At 40.3% G+C, this 18,404-nt stretch overlaps 1 protein-coding gene across 1 annotated transcript; it reads right to left on the minus strand.

Moving 5' to 3' along the window:
* Positions 1-166: 166 nt before the first annotated feature.
* LOC110376869 (serine palmitoyltransferase 2) lies at positions 167-17,909 on the minus strand. Its single transcript, XM_021335491.3, has 9 exons — positions 17,502-17,909; positions 11,994-12,188; positions 6,408-6,562; positions 4,194-4,401; positions 3,898-4,125; positions 3,595-3,826; positions 3,356-3,530; positions 2,176-2,346; positions 167-320 (listed from the first exon to the last, which is right to left on the minus strand). The coding sequence occupies exons 1-9, from the start codon at positions 17,661-17,663 to the stop codon at positions 218-220; spliced, it is 1,629 nt and encodes a 542-aa protein (XP_021191166.2). The 5' UTR covers positions 17,664-17,909; the 3' UTR covers positions 167-217.
* Between the last annotated feature and the right edge of the window lie 495 nt (positions 17,910-18,404).

Here is an 18,404-nt window from a genome sequence, read left to right on the forward strand (position 1 = left end):
TTAAGCTATCACTACTACGTACTAACAGTATGATGTGTCGATATTAGATATTGGGGCGGGCACCCCGGAGGCGTACGGAACTTATGAGTACAACTTGTTGACAAGGCGACGTAAAGCCGTCGCAGGCACAAAGCGGGTGACGATGCACAATGAAAGAGTTTAGAAGTGTGAGAAAATAATAATTTATTGAGTACAAGTTGTATTGGACCGCGTTGCGCTAGCGGCGCGAGTAGGCGAGGCCGAGCTCCTGCACCACGTCGCGCACGGCCGCCAGGCACGCGTCCAGCTGCTCGCGCGAGTGCGACGCCGACAGGCAGAACCTACGCAATGTTACACACTTATTCACTTATTCCTATTATAGGTAGGTACTCAACCTGAAATGAGATTGGGCAAGAATGTATGAAGTTTGATCCAAATGTCCACCACGAACGAGACCTATATAATTAAATAGTCCACTTAATTTAGAGTAACTTTTACTAAGAAAGTAAAAAAAAAACGGAACTATATTTTTTATCACCAAAATTTATATTTGTCATCAAGTTGTATCGCCTAATAAATAGATCTATCGCCACGAAATATATTCTTTCTCAGATAAACAAAGAGTGTTCCCAGGTATGAATTACCAAATTATTGTTAATATAATGTGTAAAATATGAGATGGATTACCAATAAAATTGTAGTGCATTACATGAATATAAACTTCGTTCTTATAATAATAATTTTATTACTTAAATAATAGCTTGGTGCTCAAAATGGTAGATCTGTCACCAAATAAATCGATTAATCGATCCCTGATTGCGACTCCTTTTTATTTGTTATTTTGTCAGTGTTCAGTTATTAAAATAATGTATTCGTTACCAATTTAATACATCAGTTTATAATTTTAATGAAAATATGTTCAAAGGGAAGAGGAAGGGAAGGGAGACAAATTGGCGCGCTTTCGGGCCTCAACGAATGGGTTGTAGGTTGGTTGTATTGTAGGTACGATCATACGAGATGCAAGTTTACTTCATTCGCGACGATTACGTTCATTGTTGTGGGTGCATTTTATTAGCCCCCCACTAGAAGCAAAAAATTTACTTATCGGCAAGAAAAGAAAAAGGGGGCGCCCTTCAAAATCCAAACCAGCGCTGATTATTCAGTGATTGTTATTTTTAACAATAAATATTGATTATTTTGACTTTAATTAAGTGTTTTATTTACTATTCAGCTAGAAATTTATATTTATACAACCTGTGGAAATTAAGACCCTTGGGCATTGGGGGAGGCACATGGCCAGTTAAGTAATAGACTCTTTTGGTTGAAAGGATGATGACGACTACCCTACATTTTTAGACCTTCATGAAATTTTCTAGTGATATAATATATGAATTATTGGTGATCTCTTTAAATTAGTTTGCTTAAATACTATTTGGACAAACCTATTATAATACATAAAAAAACATTTATTTGGTACTTGACCCCATATCTCCATGATTTTCGGTAATTTATTGTGGAATTGATTTTATATTGTTTGGTGACTACATTTTGGTGACAAATCTACTATTTTGAGGGCAAACCCTATTATTTAAGAAACACAAAATGAGTTAAATTGGTGACAGCTAAAATCATACCCAAAAAAAACAATGCCAAAAAAGTTATAGCCAAAAATGTATTCTTAATTTTCGGTATTTATTATTACATTATTTTTTATTTTATTCCACTTCCATTTCTGCACTTTATCTAAAACTAAGATGAGTAAAAACATGAAATTGGAAAATCTATAAAATGTTTTATTTGATTTTGCTATAACTTTTTTCTGGCATTTTTTTTTTTACTTTTATAACAAAAAATGTTCTATATTTAACGGGCTATCTAGCTATATGGGTCTCGTTCGTGGTGGAAATTTGGACCGGAATCGCCCATTGTCCTTTGTTTTAATTATCTGTTTTACGCAATTTCAAGTAAAGTTAACTGCAAAATGTTATTTCATTGTGAACTTCCCTGGGACGAAACCAGGGCAGACGGCTCGTGTACTATAAGTGTAAGCAATGTCAAGGAAGCAGTCTTTACTGTTTTAAATGACATTGATTGACAGTACTTTCTCGAATTTTAAATCTATGTATGATGATTGCATATGAATAGTTCAGCAGTTATACGAATGAGTAGGTATATAGAAATAGATGGTGTGCTGACCGTATCCGGGCCTTGTTGAGCGGCGTGGCGGGGAAGCCGACGCCGACCGTGGCCACGCCGCGCGCCGTGAGCCGCTCCACGGTGGCCGCCATCTTGCTGAAGGTGTACACCAGCAGCGGCGCCACGGGCGACGAGCGGTGCCCGAACGTCACCACGCCCATCGCCTGCAGTCTGAACACTCACCAACATTATATATTGCGTATTTATATAAAAGAGTTACAGTGAATTAACCATAACTCTTTTATGTATATATACAACATGTAACTTAATTAACGCACATCCTGAAACTAGTTTGTTCAGAATCGTTTACTGAATCGATTTATATCATTTTTAATATAGGTAATTTTTTATCCCAAAAATAATTAAAGCTACGAAAATTATTGTCATATTAACCCTGTACAGTCAAAACAAATTCAAACAGACCGTAACTCAAAGTAATAAGACTTCGTGTATTGTCGGCTTTTTCCGTAGTTTCCTAGTCGAGCGGCGCGCGGCGCGATATTTGCGTGCGTAGTAGTATGACCAAAAAGTTCTCCAAGAATTGGTATAACTAATTTAGTAAATAACAATGCATATACATATTAAATTAAAAATTCAGTGTGTGTATTATGATTATGACATAATATTCTAATTGGGGTGTTTGAGGGTGTGCGTTAATTACGTTACATGTTGTATATACGTATGCTATCGCAGACTTTTTTTTAAGAATATATAGGGGCATAAATCTGTTACCGGCAGCGCACACAGCAGAAGGCCTCTATAGTAAAACAATAGAAATTATACAATACTAATTATTTTCAAACATTCTTCATTATTCCTTTTGGTAATGCGCGATGCTTAGGGTCAATTCCCACTGAAAGAGCAGCGGCCGGCAGCGGCCGTAAGAGCACGGACAATGTAAGAGCGCGGCGCCGCGCGGCCCGCTGCGCTCGCGCTCAATCACTTGCATTTACGGCCGCTGCCGGCCGTTGCTCTTTCAGTGGGGATTGACCCTTAGCGTGATCATGTAAAGCCTATAAAGAATTTTTAAATCAGACCAATAATTCCTGAGATTTGTACGTTCAAGTAAACAAACATTTTAGGAGGAGAAGGCTGTGCCCAATAATGGGACAGTGCAAAAGGCCTGATGATAAATAGTAGATTAAGGATAAAAAGAATGGTTTTAGTGTAGTATACTGACTGGTCGCGGAAGTAGTGCGTGTTGTCCTTGAGCGCGGTGAGGCGAGCGCGTCCACGCGGCGTGCCCAGCGCCCGCATCGCCGCCAGCACCTGCGCAGCCACCGCCGGCGCCATCGCCTGCGCGTACGTGTGCGCGTGCCCGTGCTGCCGCAGCCAGCGCACCAGCCGCGCCGACCCTGCAACCGACACGCTGTACCCGCCGCCTGCGCCACTGCCTGTCGCTCGCGGCGCCACACTCACCCGCGATGTACCCGCCGGCGGCGCCGAAGCTCTTGGTGAAGGTGCCCATGAGCACGTCCACGTCGCGCGGGTCCACGCCCGCGTGCTCCGTCACGCCGCGCCCCGTCGCGCCCATCGCGCCCACGCTGTGCGCCTCGTCCAGGTACAGCTGCAGGCCCAGGCGCCGCTTCAGCGCCACCAGCGCCGCCAGCGGCACGATGGACCCCTCCATGCTGTACACGCCCTCCACCACCTGCAAGCGCTACAGTGAGCGGGCGTCGGCCGGGGGCGGGGGGCGCGGGGTGCGGGACGGGCGGCACTCACGATGACGATCTTCCTCCACTTGCGCTCGGCGATGGCGTGTCGCGCGAGCTGCTCGAGGTGGCGCACGTCGTTGTGTCGGAACACGCGCACGGTGGCGCGCGCGAGGCGCAGCCCGAGGATCAGCGACGCGTGGTTGTTCTCGTCGCTCAGCGCCAGGCAGCCGGGGCCCAGCAGGCCGGGTAGCCCCAGCGTGTTGGTGCCGAACCCCATGCCCACCACAATGGCCGCCTGGAACCGCGCAGGGATGCAATGAGTGAGCGGTCAGCGGCGACGCGGCGGAGAGTGCGGCGACGTACCTCGACGCCGAGGAACTGCGCCGTGGTGGCCTCGAGCTCGGCGTGCAGCGGCGTGGAGCCGAGCTCGGCGCGCGCGGAGCACATGGCGACGCCGTAGCGGCGCGTGGCCGCCACCACGTCGGCGTGCGTGGCGCCGCCCGCGCCCTCCGCGAACCCCAGGTAGTTGTACGAGCCCAGGTTGATGCAGCGCTGCTCCTTGCCCGTAAACCTGCATAGCACACCCAGCGTTACTCACGCCCCCCGTACTAGCCACAGTGAAACGACAAAACTATATACAAACCGCTTAATTTAACTGGTAATCCCACCCAAAACAAAAATGTGAAAGACTGCCAAGTTCGATGAAATGGGAATACTTCGCCTATAAAAGAAGTGAGATCTGAATAAGTACCAAGTTCCATACACATACCTTAGTTAAAAATAGTTACTTTTTAATGATGTTACTTGGCAAGTTTTCACACACCTTGTTATAAGCCTACTAAACGCAATGAATCAAGTATTTATTTTTCTATTAAAACTTGCCAAGTAACATCATTAAAAAGTAACTATTTTTAACTAAGGTATGTGTATGGAACTTGGTACTTATTCAGATCTCACTTCTTTTATAGGCGAAGTATTCCCATTTCATCGAACTTGGCAGTCTTTCACATTTTTGTTTTGGGTGGGATTTCATTTATTTTTGTAAGGTTGTTTATTTTATTGTTTTCTTATTATTAAGTTTTGAATATGCACTATGCTTCTTACAAAGAAATAAACTAGATTAACTAAATGGCCTAGATTTACCAACTGACTGACATGACATGTTATCATATATTATGTTCGCGTGGATCAAAGTTACACATTCGTTATTTTCGAAAGTGACTCACACTTGGCCGTTTTCAGATTTTTACTTTACTTTGACTAAATACAAACCTTTGTAACGAATTTCAGATCGGTACGACCATTCGAAGATATATTATATAAATATAGATACATTTAGTTCGTTTTAGTTCCTTAGGGGTATTAATACCTTCATTATTTTGAAACCGACTCACACTTGGCCATTTTCAGATTTTTTCCTTTACCTTGACATAAAGACCTACCTCCATGCCAAATTTCAAGTCAATACGACCATTGGAAGTGGTCTAGGTTTTTGATGAGTGAGTCAGTCAGTGAGTGTATAGTAAAAATAGCGATTTTCTGACGTCAATATCTCAAGGCCTACAATAGGTATATTAATGAAATTTTGTATTTTAGATAAGTGAGGGGGTCTCAACAGATACTAGAAATTTGATATGCGTAAATAAAATAGATTTTGAGTTATAGGGGGGTCGAATTTGGCCCGAAATGGTTCGTGTAATATAACCCACGGCCGGTGTGTCGCTTTTTTTGCTCGAACTTGGCGGACACACTGCCGTGTGTCTAGATTTTTCATTTCCAAATGCAATAGATGTTACGACACTGCGTTTTATAAAATCAAAAGATTCACTTGAAGCCTTGTGAAGCAATTCGTACTGATAGCTATTTCCGTGTAAACTCAGTTTATTGAGTTAAGAGTCGGCAATAGTTATACATATAATTACCTACTATAATTACAATTTAGTAATTTACGAAAATATAACATTTTACACGTCTTGAAAAATGTTCAGCTTCTCTAAATAGTCTCTAATAATGATTGTAGACAATGTTGAGAGTTTTGGTAAATAAATTTTATAAGGTAACCTATTATCTAGGTACAACAATCAGTTTTTATTGCATAGTCAGGTTTCTGGAAATAAAATCTAAAACATTTCAAAACGCCGACGAACTTTCTACCAGTAATAATGAGTCCAGAACAAGGTTTAACAGGACTTTATTAGCAATTCTCCAAAATTCAAGTTTGTATTCTAACTCTTATGCATTTTTAGCTAATCCCTTTAGTGCTAATGAAATTTTAATATTCCAGTCATTATTATATTTGTTATTGTGTTGTATTTATTTTAATTTATGTTTAAGTTTTTATAGATGTATAGTATTGTATATATTAAAATGGATAATTTTAAGTATTGATATGTATGATATATGTGTATTTGTACTTTTATGGGCCCTAGTTGCCTGAAATAAAGGAATAAATAAATAGATAAAATAAAATTACAAAAAACTTTTGAAACATACGTAACGCCCTTAAAACTAAAATTCGCATAGGCGGTCGTTTTAATTGCAGAAGAGTTTGTTAATATAGTGAGTATTGTGGTGTACCTGAAGCTCCAGTTGTGGTCGTCGGTGCAGCGCTCCTTGAGCGTGAGCTCTGCGCCGGGCGCGGAGCAGATGGGCCGGTTGAAGCAGTGCCGCACGCGCCGGTACACGTAGCGCGAGAAGAACGTCTCGAAGGGGTCGTACAGCGGCGCGTACCCCTGCGCACCACACGACTCTGTCACGCTGCTGGTTACCCTAGCACACCTCACGGTGCTACCACCAGCACCATCCACTACATCATCCTATACATTATTTGAAATTGCCCATTCTATTAACTGCAGCTGATAACGACAAGGATCTTAATAGGATGACACACGATGTCCCCGATCGATGATATCTACATAATTCACTGGGTGATTAGATAACGGGTTCCGGACATAGAGTGCTGAATGTGTAACAGTTGTAAGCGGAGCTTTTGCTGTCACTGTCACGTGACCGTACCTGGTGGCGACAGAAACACTGAGTGACGCAGGGTCTTGTCGCTAAGTCTGTGGTCAAACATGAATCTTCATGAAGATCACACATGTCTACAAGTTTAGTTAAACCTAGCCGGTTCAGTTCATTTGCATAAGTTGACAAAAATACATTATTTTCTTCGAGGCGACTAGAGTCTAATGTGTTCTGTCGTAATAAAGTTTCACAATTTATGGACGAATGATACCACGTGCCGCGAGCATAAAATGACGACGTAAACAAATGTTGAACTTTTAGTATAGTCGAGCTCAAGTTATATATCCGTAACGAGCATAAACGGTTAATTAATAGAACGGGCGCCTGTCGGTCGACGGGCAGAGCGGCCGGTGCAGCCGGTGCGCGTGCGCTCGTTAACAGTCCGATAATTGACCTACAAGCAACATTAGCAACAATCACTACATACGGCATCCAAACAAAAGTGGCCGTGGGATCAAATTAACGAACAACGTAGGAGAATGTTCATCTCGCATTCTACTACATAGTAAACTTTAGACCTCAATGGTCAGATTTTTTAATTTTGATATCATGGTTTTCAGACTTTATAATACAAAACCAGAAGCCAGATTACTTACTCATTATAGTCATTATCTTCTTGATACAATACATATAGGTACATATATCATAGTATCTTTCGTAGTTTGCAATAAAATGCACAACTCACAAGCATAAGGATATTTATATTCGCTTGTTTGTTGTACTGCTATCCTATATACCGAGCCAAATATTACAAAGCAATAATTTCCTTCCTCAACGAAGGGGACTTCCTGGAAACCCACGCCCTGTGCTAAGCGCTGACTGCGCAATACTGAGTAATCAGCACATAAATATTGCCACCGCAGCCATTCAAAATCCTCGATAGTGTTATTGCATTATAACATGTTTTTATATTCGGAGGTGAGCGTGTCTATGTCAGCTTAACTGTTTATTATAGTGTTTTTGAAAGTGTTTTGGGAAAGGCACAACTTACATTACAATAGGTGTAAACAGACCACTTTAAGCATTTTTATAAATGTATTGCCGTCTTTTTTCTTCACTGGCCGTTTTGCCGCGGTTTCACCAGCGTCCCGGGGGACTTTTTGCCCGTACCCGGATAAAATAGGCTCGGGAATAGTGTCGCTTTTCCACAGTGAAAGATATTTTTTTCCCGGTTAATATTACGGTACAAACAAATAAAAATATGTTTATTCTTTACTATATTCGCGGGCGCTTCGATATAGTTGTGGTTGCTTGAGTTAGCTTGAAGCTTTTAGGTACACTTGCGAATGACCTAGAAGGTTTTACAGCCTGTTGAATTGTACCTTTGGCTCTGGACGCAACCCTGCGTACTGTCTGCACGGACGAGCGATAACGGCCGGTGGCTTTTGTTTAAGAACACTCGGTCGGCATTGTGTTGGTGTGCCACGTATTCGGTGTCATTTTCACATAATTATCGACAATGATTGGTTTCTAAAGCACTGGAGCGTGATTAAAGTATTGTATTGTAATAGTTAATTTTATTCTCCTCGCCCGATAAACTCACTACTTAACTCCTGATATAGGGCAACTCCCTGCATATTGGTAGATTACAGTGGCGAGGCGTCCTTATAAGCCGATTCCCATCGGCTTCCCTTTCGAATTTCAAGAAAGAAGCATAGGTATAAGTTATAATATAGGTATAGGTACCATTAATATAATCATTTAACCACACAATTTAAATATGTAGGTATAACAAAACGCCTACCACCGTAAAAAAATTGTCTATAAATTACTTGAAACATTTTGCTCCTACTAAACAAGCCGCGGCTTCCTCCTCCATACAAAACTACGCTTGCGTGACGTCATCCACGCCGCGCCGCGCGATGTTCGCGGCATAAGGGCGAGCGGTAACCCGGCTCACGGAGCGGGTTCCAGCCAATCAAAACTCGCGAGTGAACGAGAAAGAACGCGTCAAGAGTAGAGTAGCTATATCTGTCTACGCCCGAGTGACAGCGCTTAGAACTCTGAAATATGTAAACAAACAAATCAGACAAATTCACTCATTCTTCTTATTTTGTTTTAGATAATACCATTAACAATTTGTTCTTTGTACTACTTAATTGAATTTATTAGTGTGTGTATCATTTAGAAATAACATAGTTCGTGTGTGTACAATATTTTATGTTAGTTTAAGTGTTTTAGTTACATTATGTCAACATAGATGGCGTTGTGCATTTTTATGCAAATCCTGAATCGCGGTGTTAAGATTCTCCGCGATTTAATGACCCTACTTGGGAATTGATGATTTTTGTGTTCACCAAGTACATAATTTGGAATAAGTAGTTGGCAGTATCATTACTCCCTACTAATCCCCGCAATCGCACTGTGACCTGGTTGGTACTCAGTACTACTCAGTACCTACAAGTACAGTGTGTGTAGTGAAAAAAATAGAGGTACCTACGTTGAAATGAGTTACTTTGATACGCAGACAGTTTGCATCAGGTTTCTTTTTAGTGTACCTACTTTTAAAACTTAACTAGGATAGCATTTATCGCATTAGGGTCGGTTCATATCTGACGGAAAATGCGTCGAGCGTATCATAAATGTATGATCGACGCACTAACGCATCATCGGTTAGGTGTGAATGATTGAATGTTTTACCGTATATTTGTCAGTTCTGGCGTTACGCGACCGATGATACGCGACGCATATTCCGTTAGATATGAACCGACCCTTAGACTGTTTTCCGACAGATTATTTACTTTAGGTAGGAACTTATTTTTCAAAGTTAAGTTTTGAGAATAAAAACGTGTTAAGGGCACGCCGCCGCTCGGGTGAATTACCTACCAATAATACGTCAATATTAAAATTTGAAACGTCCTGACGGATTTATGAAACACATACCTACTAAAGATAATAAAGTTTTATAGATATTAATAATCTGCCGAATTCCTCGAGAAAACATGTTCAAACTATCAGTCTCTCAGTCAGTGCTAAAAGGTGGACTGAGAAATTACCTCCATTACCTCTCCCCCCCCATCCCTGAGTACTCCCCCCCCCAGTTTTTTTTTGCTGCGGCTTCCCTATTTCATTAAACCACCCTTCGCCACTGGTAGATTAACAGTAAATTTGAATTAAAAAACTACATATACATACACGATATAAATATAAGAAGTCATAACCCGGAAGGCGATGGTCCCTGAACCGTATTGCCATATGATTTTCGTAATTTTCTGAATAATATTAAAATTTTTTGAAGAGTCTTTTTTTACTGTTGACTGGGTCCTCGACATAAACGAGACCATATATAAGATACCTAATAATACCCTCACGGGACGGACGGTATTTTCTTTACATATTGTATACAAATGAGAATACAAGTATGTGTGGTCCGCGCAGTGCGTGGTCGGCTCGTCGCTGACGTCGAACTATTTGTCCTCATTATTGTAATAGCTGTAGTGTCTATCTCGTTTAAAGAGCTATTCTATCCACCAAGCTGTTACTGTAGTCGGTCAAAGCGGCTCCATTCAATGCTGCGATGATGATTCGATGAGGCGAGAAAGTCAACGAAGCCACAAGCGGGTGGCTCTGTGACATGTACCGCCGCCAGTGTGCACCGCGCTGTTGGAGATATGCTGCATGCGCGGTGCGCGTGCGCGGCGTCTGAGCGAAAGCGGCGCGTGCGCTAACTCCGCCTCCAACACTTGTTGCCAAGGCAAACATTCTTGTTAATGTAAAAACTGTTCTAAATAAATTCTTATTAAAAATTCTATGAATGTACATCTACTTATTTTGTCAGAATACAGCAGTTATGTGCAACGAGCTCCTAGCTGTGCCTTCTGGCTACGGCGCGGTGTTTAATAGGTATCGTTCTATTGTTCCCAGATATGGGCGGAATGAATGCGTGTGCGCATTTAGAACTACTGGCCACTCTCGGCTAAAAGCGAACTAATGTGAAAACTTTGTACCTACATACAATGTCTGCAGTAAAATTAAATACAATTTAAGCGTTAAATATGTTAGTGTAAAATCATACGGCCATAACATACCTATGTCTAAATCCGTTTATTTACAAAAGTTCCACTTAAAGATGTCTATGTAATCACTTATTAATGCTGATAAGTACGTGTGTAACTGTTCGTGAGCATCTTTATCGTAATATTAATTACTTACTCAGTCATCTTTCACAGGTAATGAGTTTGAGTTGTCTGTCTCTTATCAATGCGAACCTGCGCGGATATCTCTACGTACGAAACGGAAACAATGCAACGCTGACTCACGCGCCTAATATAAAGTTTATCACTTGATAACAACAATTGTATCGAGTGACCTACTGCCAGATAGCTTCAGTGGAGCCAGAACAACACAAACATGCGAAAATCTATCATTGCCACGAGTTTTGATCCAATAAAATAATCCCATAAGATAATATTGAGGTTTGTTGGATCGAGCTGTGAAACGCTTGGTACAACTGGCGTCAGTAGTGGTGGCCAAAATGTGCTTACCAAACTAGAAATAATCGTGAGTACGGCACCCATGGCGGCAGAAACTTATCTATCGTCTGCCTGACGCACTGAGGCGGTGCGCGACTGACCGACACGGGTCGCCTCTTGCCCGACCATCCTGACCCACTAGAGCGTTTACACCTTGTCACAAGAACATGACGATTAACATTTTATTATTTACACGTGGCTAGCCATGGTTACTGGAGGAGAACTACCAATTTTCAATCCTAACTAAATTATTCAGGAATGACACAACCTTAGCACAGCTGCTCAAACTCCGCTCAATTACCCAAAGTAAAAGGATATTGAGGTAACAAGTTTTATTTACCTCATCCTCTCTCATTCTTCATTTATTCATCTCTCTTTGTAATCAGTAGCCAAACGGTTTTGTCATTAGTATTGAGGGAAAAAAATTGGTGACAAGCGTAGGTGCGGGTGCGGCCTGCCCCTATCGACCCAGCCTATGATGACATGTCCCGCAGTGCGGCAACATTCATGATGCTTATTTATATTTGGCTATTTTTTGGCGAATGCTTCACTGGCTCATTGCTCTTCTGACTTACTCCCGTATTTTTGTTTATTAAGAAGTTGTGTTGACTTTGGCAGTTAGCATGAGGGCATCGAATAGATAGTAGTATCATGTAGATGTGCATACCTCTCTATTCTTCTCTGTGGCGACCTTGGGCTTGAAGAGCAGCTGGTTGACGAAGCCGAGGAACATGAGGATGTAGAGGCCGACGTGCGTGAGCACCGCTGTCAGCAGCGTGCACTTCTCGAAGGAGCCCGGGAACGTGTCGTACGCAGACCAGTCCATCTTCGGCACGCCCCCACCCTCCTCCACAAACTTTTTCTGTAAAGCAAAATATTTCATCCTTCATTACGTTATAATTTATCATTAGATCACATACTTAGCAGTTTTCATACTAAATGCAACGTGTGTCTGGAGTTGTCCAATTACATGTTAGGCCCTTTCGTGTGGTTATCGATTAAAGAAAACAGATTTTGAGCCATTTATTTCTAAACCATTAATTTCAAGTTACATTAGGACACAATGCGCATTGTTGTAAAATGCCTGCAAATTGGCTGTCATCAGGTAGTCTTTTGTTATATTATAACTTAATATTAGCATGAGGACATGAGCATATTGTCACTCTGTTTCTATAGCAAAGAATCAAGGGCGGATCCAGCTTCGGCGCCAGGGGGGGGTCACACAGTCGTGGTCAAGTCACAAAAAACATTATATTGTAGCGTATACTTCTTTTAATATTAAAAGTAGTAGTATAAATACAATAAGCGCGATCGTAGCGACCTCGACATTTTTAGGAATGTTAAGAAAAGTGCTTTCATGTAGAAAATGCCCCGAGCAGAGTGAGCGCAATTTCTCGTATATATACTACACACATGTGTCAAACAAAGAGCGAAAATTTTTGTTCAGGTCGAGGACTAAGGTTAAAAAAGTGTTTTTATGTAGAAAATGGTCCGAGCTGAGCGAACGCAATTTCTTGGACATAATCGGAGACGCGAAATTGAAAAAAGCGCGAGCGAAGCGAGCGCGAAAATTTTTTTTCATTTCGAGAACTAAAAGTAGATGAAAACGCTTTCTTGCTGCATGACAAATATACAACACAAATACAAGAAAGCGCGATCATAGCAAGCGCGAGAATTTTTTCAGGTTGAAGACTAAACGTTTGAAAAGTATTGTGTACGCAGAAAAGGCCGCGTACGTTTTTTATTGCAGCAACAGTAAAACATTTTCTGTGAAAACTTCAATTGTCTTACTATTGGTAAGGGTTCATGAGATCAGGGCCGTCTCTAGCTCATGTAGCGCCTGGGTGCAATCATCACCCAAGCGCCACCTATGTATCTATTGAAAGATTTTGAGTAGTACATATTGATCGAAGTACTTTACAAGGAATATAAATAAGAACGTTCGAACGAAAGTCACTTTTTTGGTAGGTAAAGGACTTAAAAAATGTTTCCAAATCATTGTAGACTCAAACTGTTGGCCAGATTTAAGTTATGAAAGTGGAGACAGGACAACGTGATTGTAAAAATTAGCGCAAATTTTTCAATTTTGGGACACAAAAAGTTCATAAGTTTTAAAAAGCGCTGTAAAGTAACAAGAGCGCAGGCTGTTTTGTTTTTGAGGACTCCATTAATATTTTTCTGTTTTGCTATATCTGACTTATGCAGTTATCGAGGCAAAGTATAAATACGCGAGCGAAGCGAGCGCGAAATTTTTTGAGCGTACGACACAAAAGCACCTGATCAAGTACACTGTAAAGCAACAAGTGGCCGCGAGCGCAGCGAGCGCGAACTTTTTTAAATTATTTGTTTGAAGACTCACAAATCAGACTGGGAATTACGTACAAATAAAAAGGAACCGTGATTAGAGCGAGTGCCATTTGTGTTCGTTGATTCGGTACGTCAATAAAAAATACAGTACAGGCATAGTCATTTACTCGCGAGCGTAGCGAGCTAGAATTTTTTCACTTGGAGGATGTTAAAAGTTAAAATTAATCAAAATGATCAATCCAACACAGTGAAGGCGACTTTTTTGGTAGTATCATGATACAATGTGGAACTTCCTTATCGAAAGGGTGTAATTTCTTCGAAATTTCCTAGTGGTGGGGCGACCCGCGGCGCCCCTGATATCGAGGCGCCCGGGTTATTCGCACACCCTGCACCATAGGTTAAGAAGGCCCTGCATGAGATACAGCATGTAATATAGACAACCCGGCCAGCAGATTCTTAGTAACACGGTCCCGTTTCCTCCTTTTGGGTACGGATAAAGAGTAAGTAAAGAATAGAGAGCGAGCGTTGCGAGCACGAATTCTTCAGCAAAACTACTCTACCTTTAACTATGTAGGTATCTACCTATTCACTCGGAATAAAAATTATCTTATACTTATAACAAAAACATAAAACATCGTGTTTAACTATTTCAATTATTGGGCCTCTTAGGTCCTGAACCTGGCCCAGGGGGGGGTCATGACCTTGTGACCTACCCCCTGGATCCGCCGTTGCAAAGAATTATAATAATAGTTTCTATGAAAGCAGGCTTAATGGGTCGCGAGGTCGCTGTTACATAACTACGGCCAAGGCCTATTGCATACTTACAGTATCATTTGCCTAAAATCAACTACAATCAACATTCGGTAACTCGGTCAAAATGTAACTTTTACAAAGTTAGAATAATGGGACTGTCTACGCCACTTCTCTGTACGGGATTATCTATTCATCTAAGTAATAGCTGAATATGAATGAGCCGACCAGCGACTAACATGACAGTTATCTAAAAGCGCGCACAAGCTATCTTATATGTAAACAGCTAGCGTTTGTTTTGGAAAGTTACTTTAGTAATAACCAGCATCAATTAATTAACACAACTAATTGTGTACATTGTACCCTGCTTATAACGATTTGATGAATCATAGCTCTAGCTCAGTTATGTTCGCGTAACATTCCTAGATACTTATCAAGAGTGTTCAGATAACAGAACTTAGTTCAAGTTTAAAGCAAGACCACAATATGAATAACCCGGTTCACAAAGGTAGTGCTCTTGTCGGAGCTGTCGGTAACCCGACGCAAAAGAGAGTGTACCTAAGTATGCTGTCGGGGAAGGAGTGCACCACAGCTTGCACCAGATTGTGTTGCTATAAACAGAATATGATAATGACACAAAATACTAAGTACGAGAACCTTAGTGATCCATTGCTTACAGTTCATTAAACATGGTGGCCTCAAATGCTTTTTTTACCGCCTTGACCTCGGAAAACTGTTAACTCGGTGGAGCAGACTGCAAGCGGCGCCGCGTGCGCAGGTTAGCCATATAGCAACACGTGCTGATAACAAGTGGTGTGATCGCAACGACCAACCACTCGACTCAGCGATATGACGCGTTTAACAACACCGCAGTACTGCCGTACCAGAGCCCTCCTATTTCATTTTATTATGCTCAACAGTACCTGCTCATTAGTATGGTGCTGCTCATAAACTATGCTGACTGGTTACAGCTGAACAGCATACATTAAGTTAGTTATGAAACAGTAAATGAGCATAAAGAGTAATTTGGCCACAGGACACCTGAGCATCAGTACTTGCATTAACTACGGCTTGGGTAACCAGCAAGTGGGCAATTCTACCAATTATATATTAAGAATCTCATTAGTCTTATTTATTTATACAGGTACAGCTAAAACAAACACGTTTTTGTGATTTGCAACCAAATCAGCATATTTATTGCTCTAAAGATACAAGGCAGCTCATCTCAGTAATATCCATCAGAAGTATTTGAGCTGCAATTTGGGATCATCCAGTAAGTAATAGGACCATTCTAGAGTTATGTGCATTGATAATTAATTTTGATGTCACTTGCGAGACTGCTACTATTTTGGAGCCATCCATATAAATAAATATAATATCTTTGAAACTGATGATCAATTATTTTATTATTTTACTTTGCTTAACATCCCTGATGCAGGTCAGTTGTGTAAGTAAATTAAGACGATACCTCGTTGCGATGTTCACGGGCGAACTGGGTATATGGTTGAGAGGGATAGAACTATGCGATAGTAACGTAAATAGATAGAGAGAGGAAACATGCAAGCTGCTCGAAAAAAAATAACGTAAGCGCCATACTGAATAAAAATGTATAAAAAATTTAATTTTATGTTTCTTTAAAAACTGATTTATGATTAATGTTTAATAAGATATTATCTACATTCTTCATTATTTTAATGTGACAGAAAGTACATGACTACGACATAAAATTCATAAAATGTTATTTTTAGAGGTAAGTTCTGATTTTTTTTCTATCGAGAAAAGTTACTTGTTTTATGTTTATGTCTTCGGATTAATCTAGGTAATATAGTCAACAAACACATATATATAAAAAAAATATTATTCAAATAAGTATTCTTACATTAAAATTAACGTTACAAAAAAATTGCTTAATTTCGAGGTATCGCCTTAAAAAAACAAAGGAATTGTGCTCTAGGTCATCTGGTGGTACTTGCAATTTAAAATGTAGGATTTTATAAATTTGTCATTCCCTAACATCAAAAGAATGTAATGTAAGTGCAACCTACACACAATGTATATTCTGGCAATATGTATTACAAGTGGTAAAACAAGTTTAATTGTATTTCCTATTATTTACTATTAACAAGGGAAAAGAGTTATGTTGAGAAGTTATAGTTACCCGGAAAATGAGTGAAACCACTGGAAACAGCTAGTATATTTCAAAATCCTTCAACATTATCTATACTAATATTATAAAGCTGAAGAGTTTGTTTGTTTGAACACGCTTATCTCAGGAACTACTGGTCCGATTTGAAAATTTATTTCAGTGTTAGATAGCCCATTTATTGAGGAAGGCTATAGGCTACTTTTTATCCCGGTACGGGATGTAGTTCCCACGGGATGCAGGTGAAACCGCTGGCAAAAGCTAGTTTTATATATAATCCTCAAAGCCTTTTTCCCAACTATGTTGGGGTCGGCTTCAAGTCTAACTGGATGTAGCTGAGTAACAGTGCTTTACAAGGAGCGACTACCCTATCTGACCTCCTCAATCCAGTTACCTGGGCAACCTAATACCCCTTGGTTAGACTGGTGTCAGACTGACAGTCGGGACCTACAGTTTAACATGGCATCCGAAATACAGTCATTGGTGCCTAAGATATACCTATAAAGTCTTATTATTTTATATACACATAACTTTAGATTTAATAATTTCCCTATGTTAACTTATGAATTATAATTAGTCATGTTCTTTAAATCAGTAGTAGGTGTTACCAGTAAGTGGGATGACAGCTTGAGATTTATAACATTTATTAATACATCTGATTACAGTCTTGTGTAAACAACCGGTAGTTAAGTAGTTTATCTATGAAAAAGAACTGTAGACTAATATTACAGCCAAATTTAAGTGTTTGGACACTACAAAAAGTACAACTGAATGTTGCTGAGCTACATATTGGTAAAATAATAATTATTATTTTCTGATCATAATGACCTAGTGACCCATACATTGAGGGTCAGGCTGACCGTCGGCTACATTTTCTGCCTTCGAGTGTCCTGTGCATTCGACTGAATGGGGCGTGTCGGGACACAGCGAGGCAGTATTTTTGGCAGGTTATAAAATAAATGAATATCTACTTACAGCGTCACCATTTCTCGTGTTTGTTGACTTCGTGTAGCCATTTGTAATGTTTTTCACTTCGCCATTTAGTAACTTCCCTTCTGTTCCGTTACAATCCTGTACATTTTTATAAGACTTTATGTCGCTCGCATTTACACAACCATTCGCCACAGCCGCCGCCATCCTAATGAAGTATTCTGTGATAGTAATACTTTTAATCGAAGAAACAAGGAACTATCGCGGACATATAACACGATGTCTTAATACAAAGTTTTAGCTAAAGCTACGAGACTACTTATAATTGGGTCTTTATATCGAGGATAATTCACAAAGCCGTAAATAGTGCAATTTCTATGTAATATTTGTAAATTGCGCAAGTTATGATCAGTCCATATCTGAATATTCTGATCGACTTGAACCAGCAAACTGTTTTACCGACATCACATCTGTCTATTTTTGAAATGTCAAGACGATGACAGTGACATTTGACAAATGACAGTTAACTTAGACGACAGGTAAAAAAGGAAAAAGGTAAGCATAGATAATACATATTGAAGGTAAGGCTGAGATTTAAAGTGATAAGATATGACGGTCCGTGCTTTTCAGTAACGTACATACCAAAATCAACGTCTATGCATCAATAACGAAACAAGAAAATCCCTCATTCGTAACATTTGGTTATTCTATGGAACGTCTAGGCTGCCCTAACATCCAAAGATCACCAATACAGCAGCGTTAATCTTTTTTTAGACAGCTCCAGCATAACTGGAGCCCATGTACCTACTCTGTAATGTGCGACTAAACATTTTATAAATTAAAATGTCTTTTGCATATAATTTAAATAAACTCACTTCTATATTAATAGTTCAACAGAAAATCAATACATAGTATAAAACAAAGTTGACTTATCTGTCCTTAGATCAC

Source organism: Helicoverpa armigera, chromosome 13 (assembly GCF_030705265.1).
Source record: "Helicoverpa armigera isolate CAAS_96S chromosome 13, ASM3070526v1, whole genome shotgun sequence".
Lineage (NCBI taxonomy): Eukaryota > Metazoa > Arthropoda > Insecta > Lepidoptera > Noctuidae > Helicoverpa > Helicoverpa armigera.

Excerpts from the sequence above, each read along its gene's own strand:
- LOC110376869 (XM_021335491.3), bottom strand. The coding sequence starts at position 17,663 with ATGGCGGCGGCTGTGGCGAATGGTTGTGTAAATGCGAGCGACATAAAG. Across the intron at positions 6,563-11,993 it reads CCACAGAGAAGAATAGAGAG|GGGTACGCGCCGCTGTACGA; the intron begins GTATGCACATCT and ends TGTGGTGCGCAG. Across the intron at positions 3,531-3,594 it reads CGCCGGCGGGTACATCGCGG|GGTCGGCGCGGCTGGTGCGC; the intron begins GTGAGTGTGGCG and ends TGTCGGTTGCAG.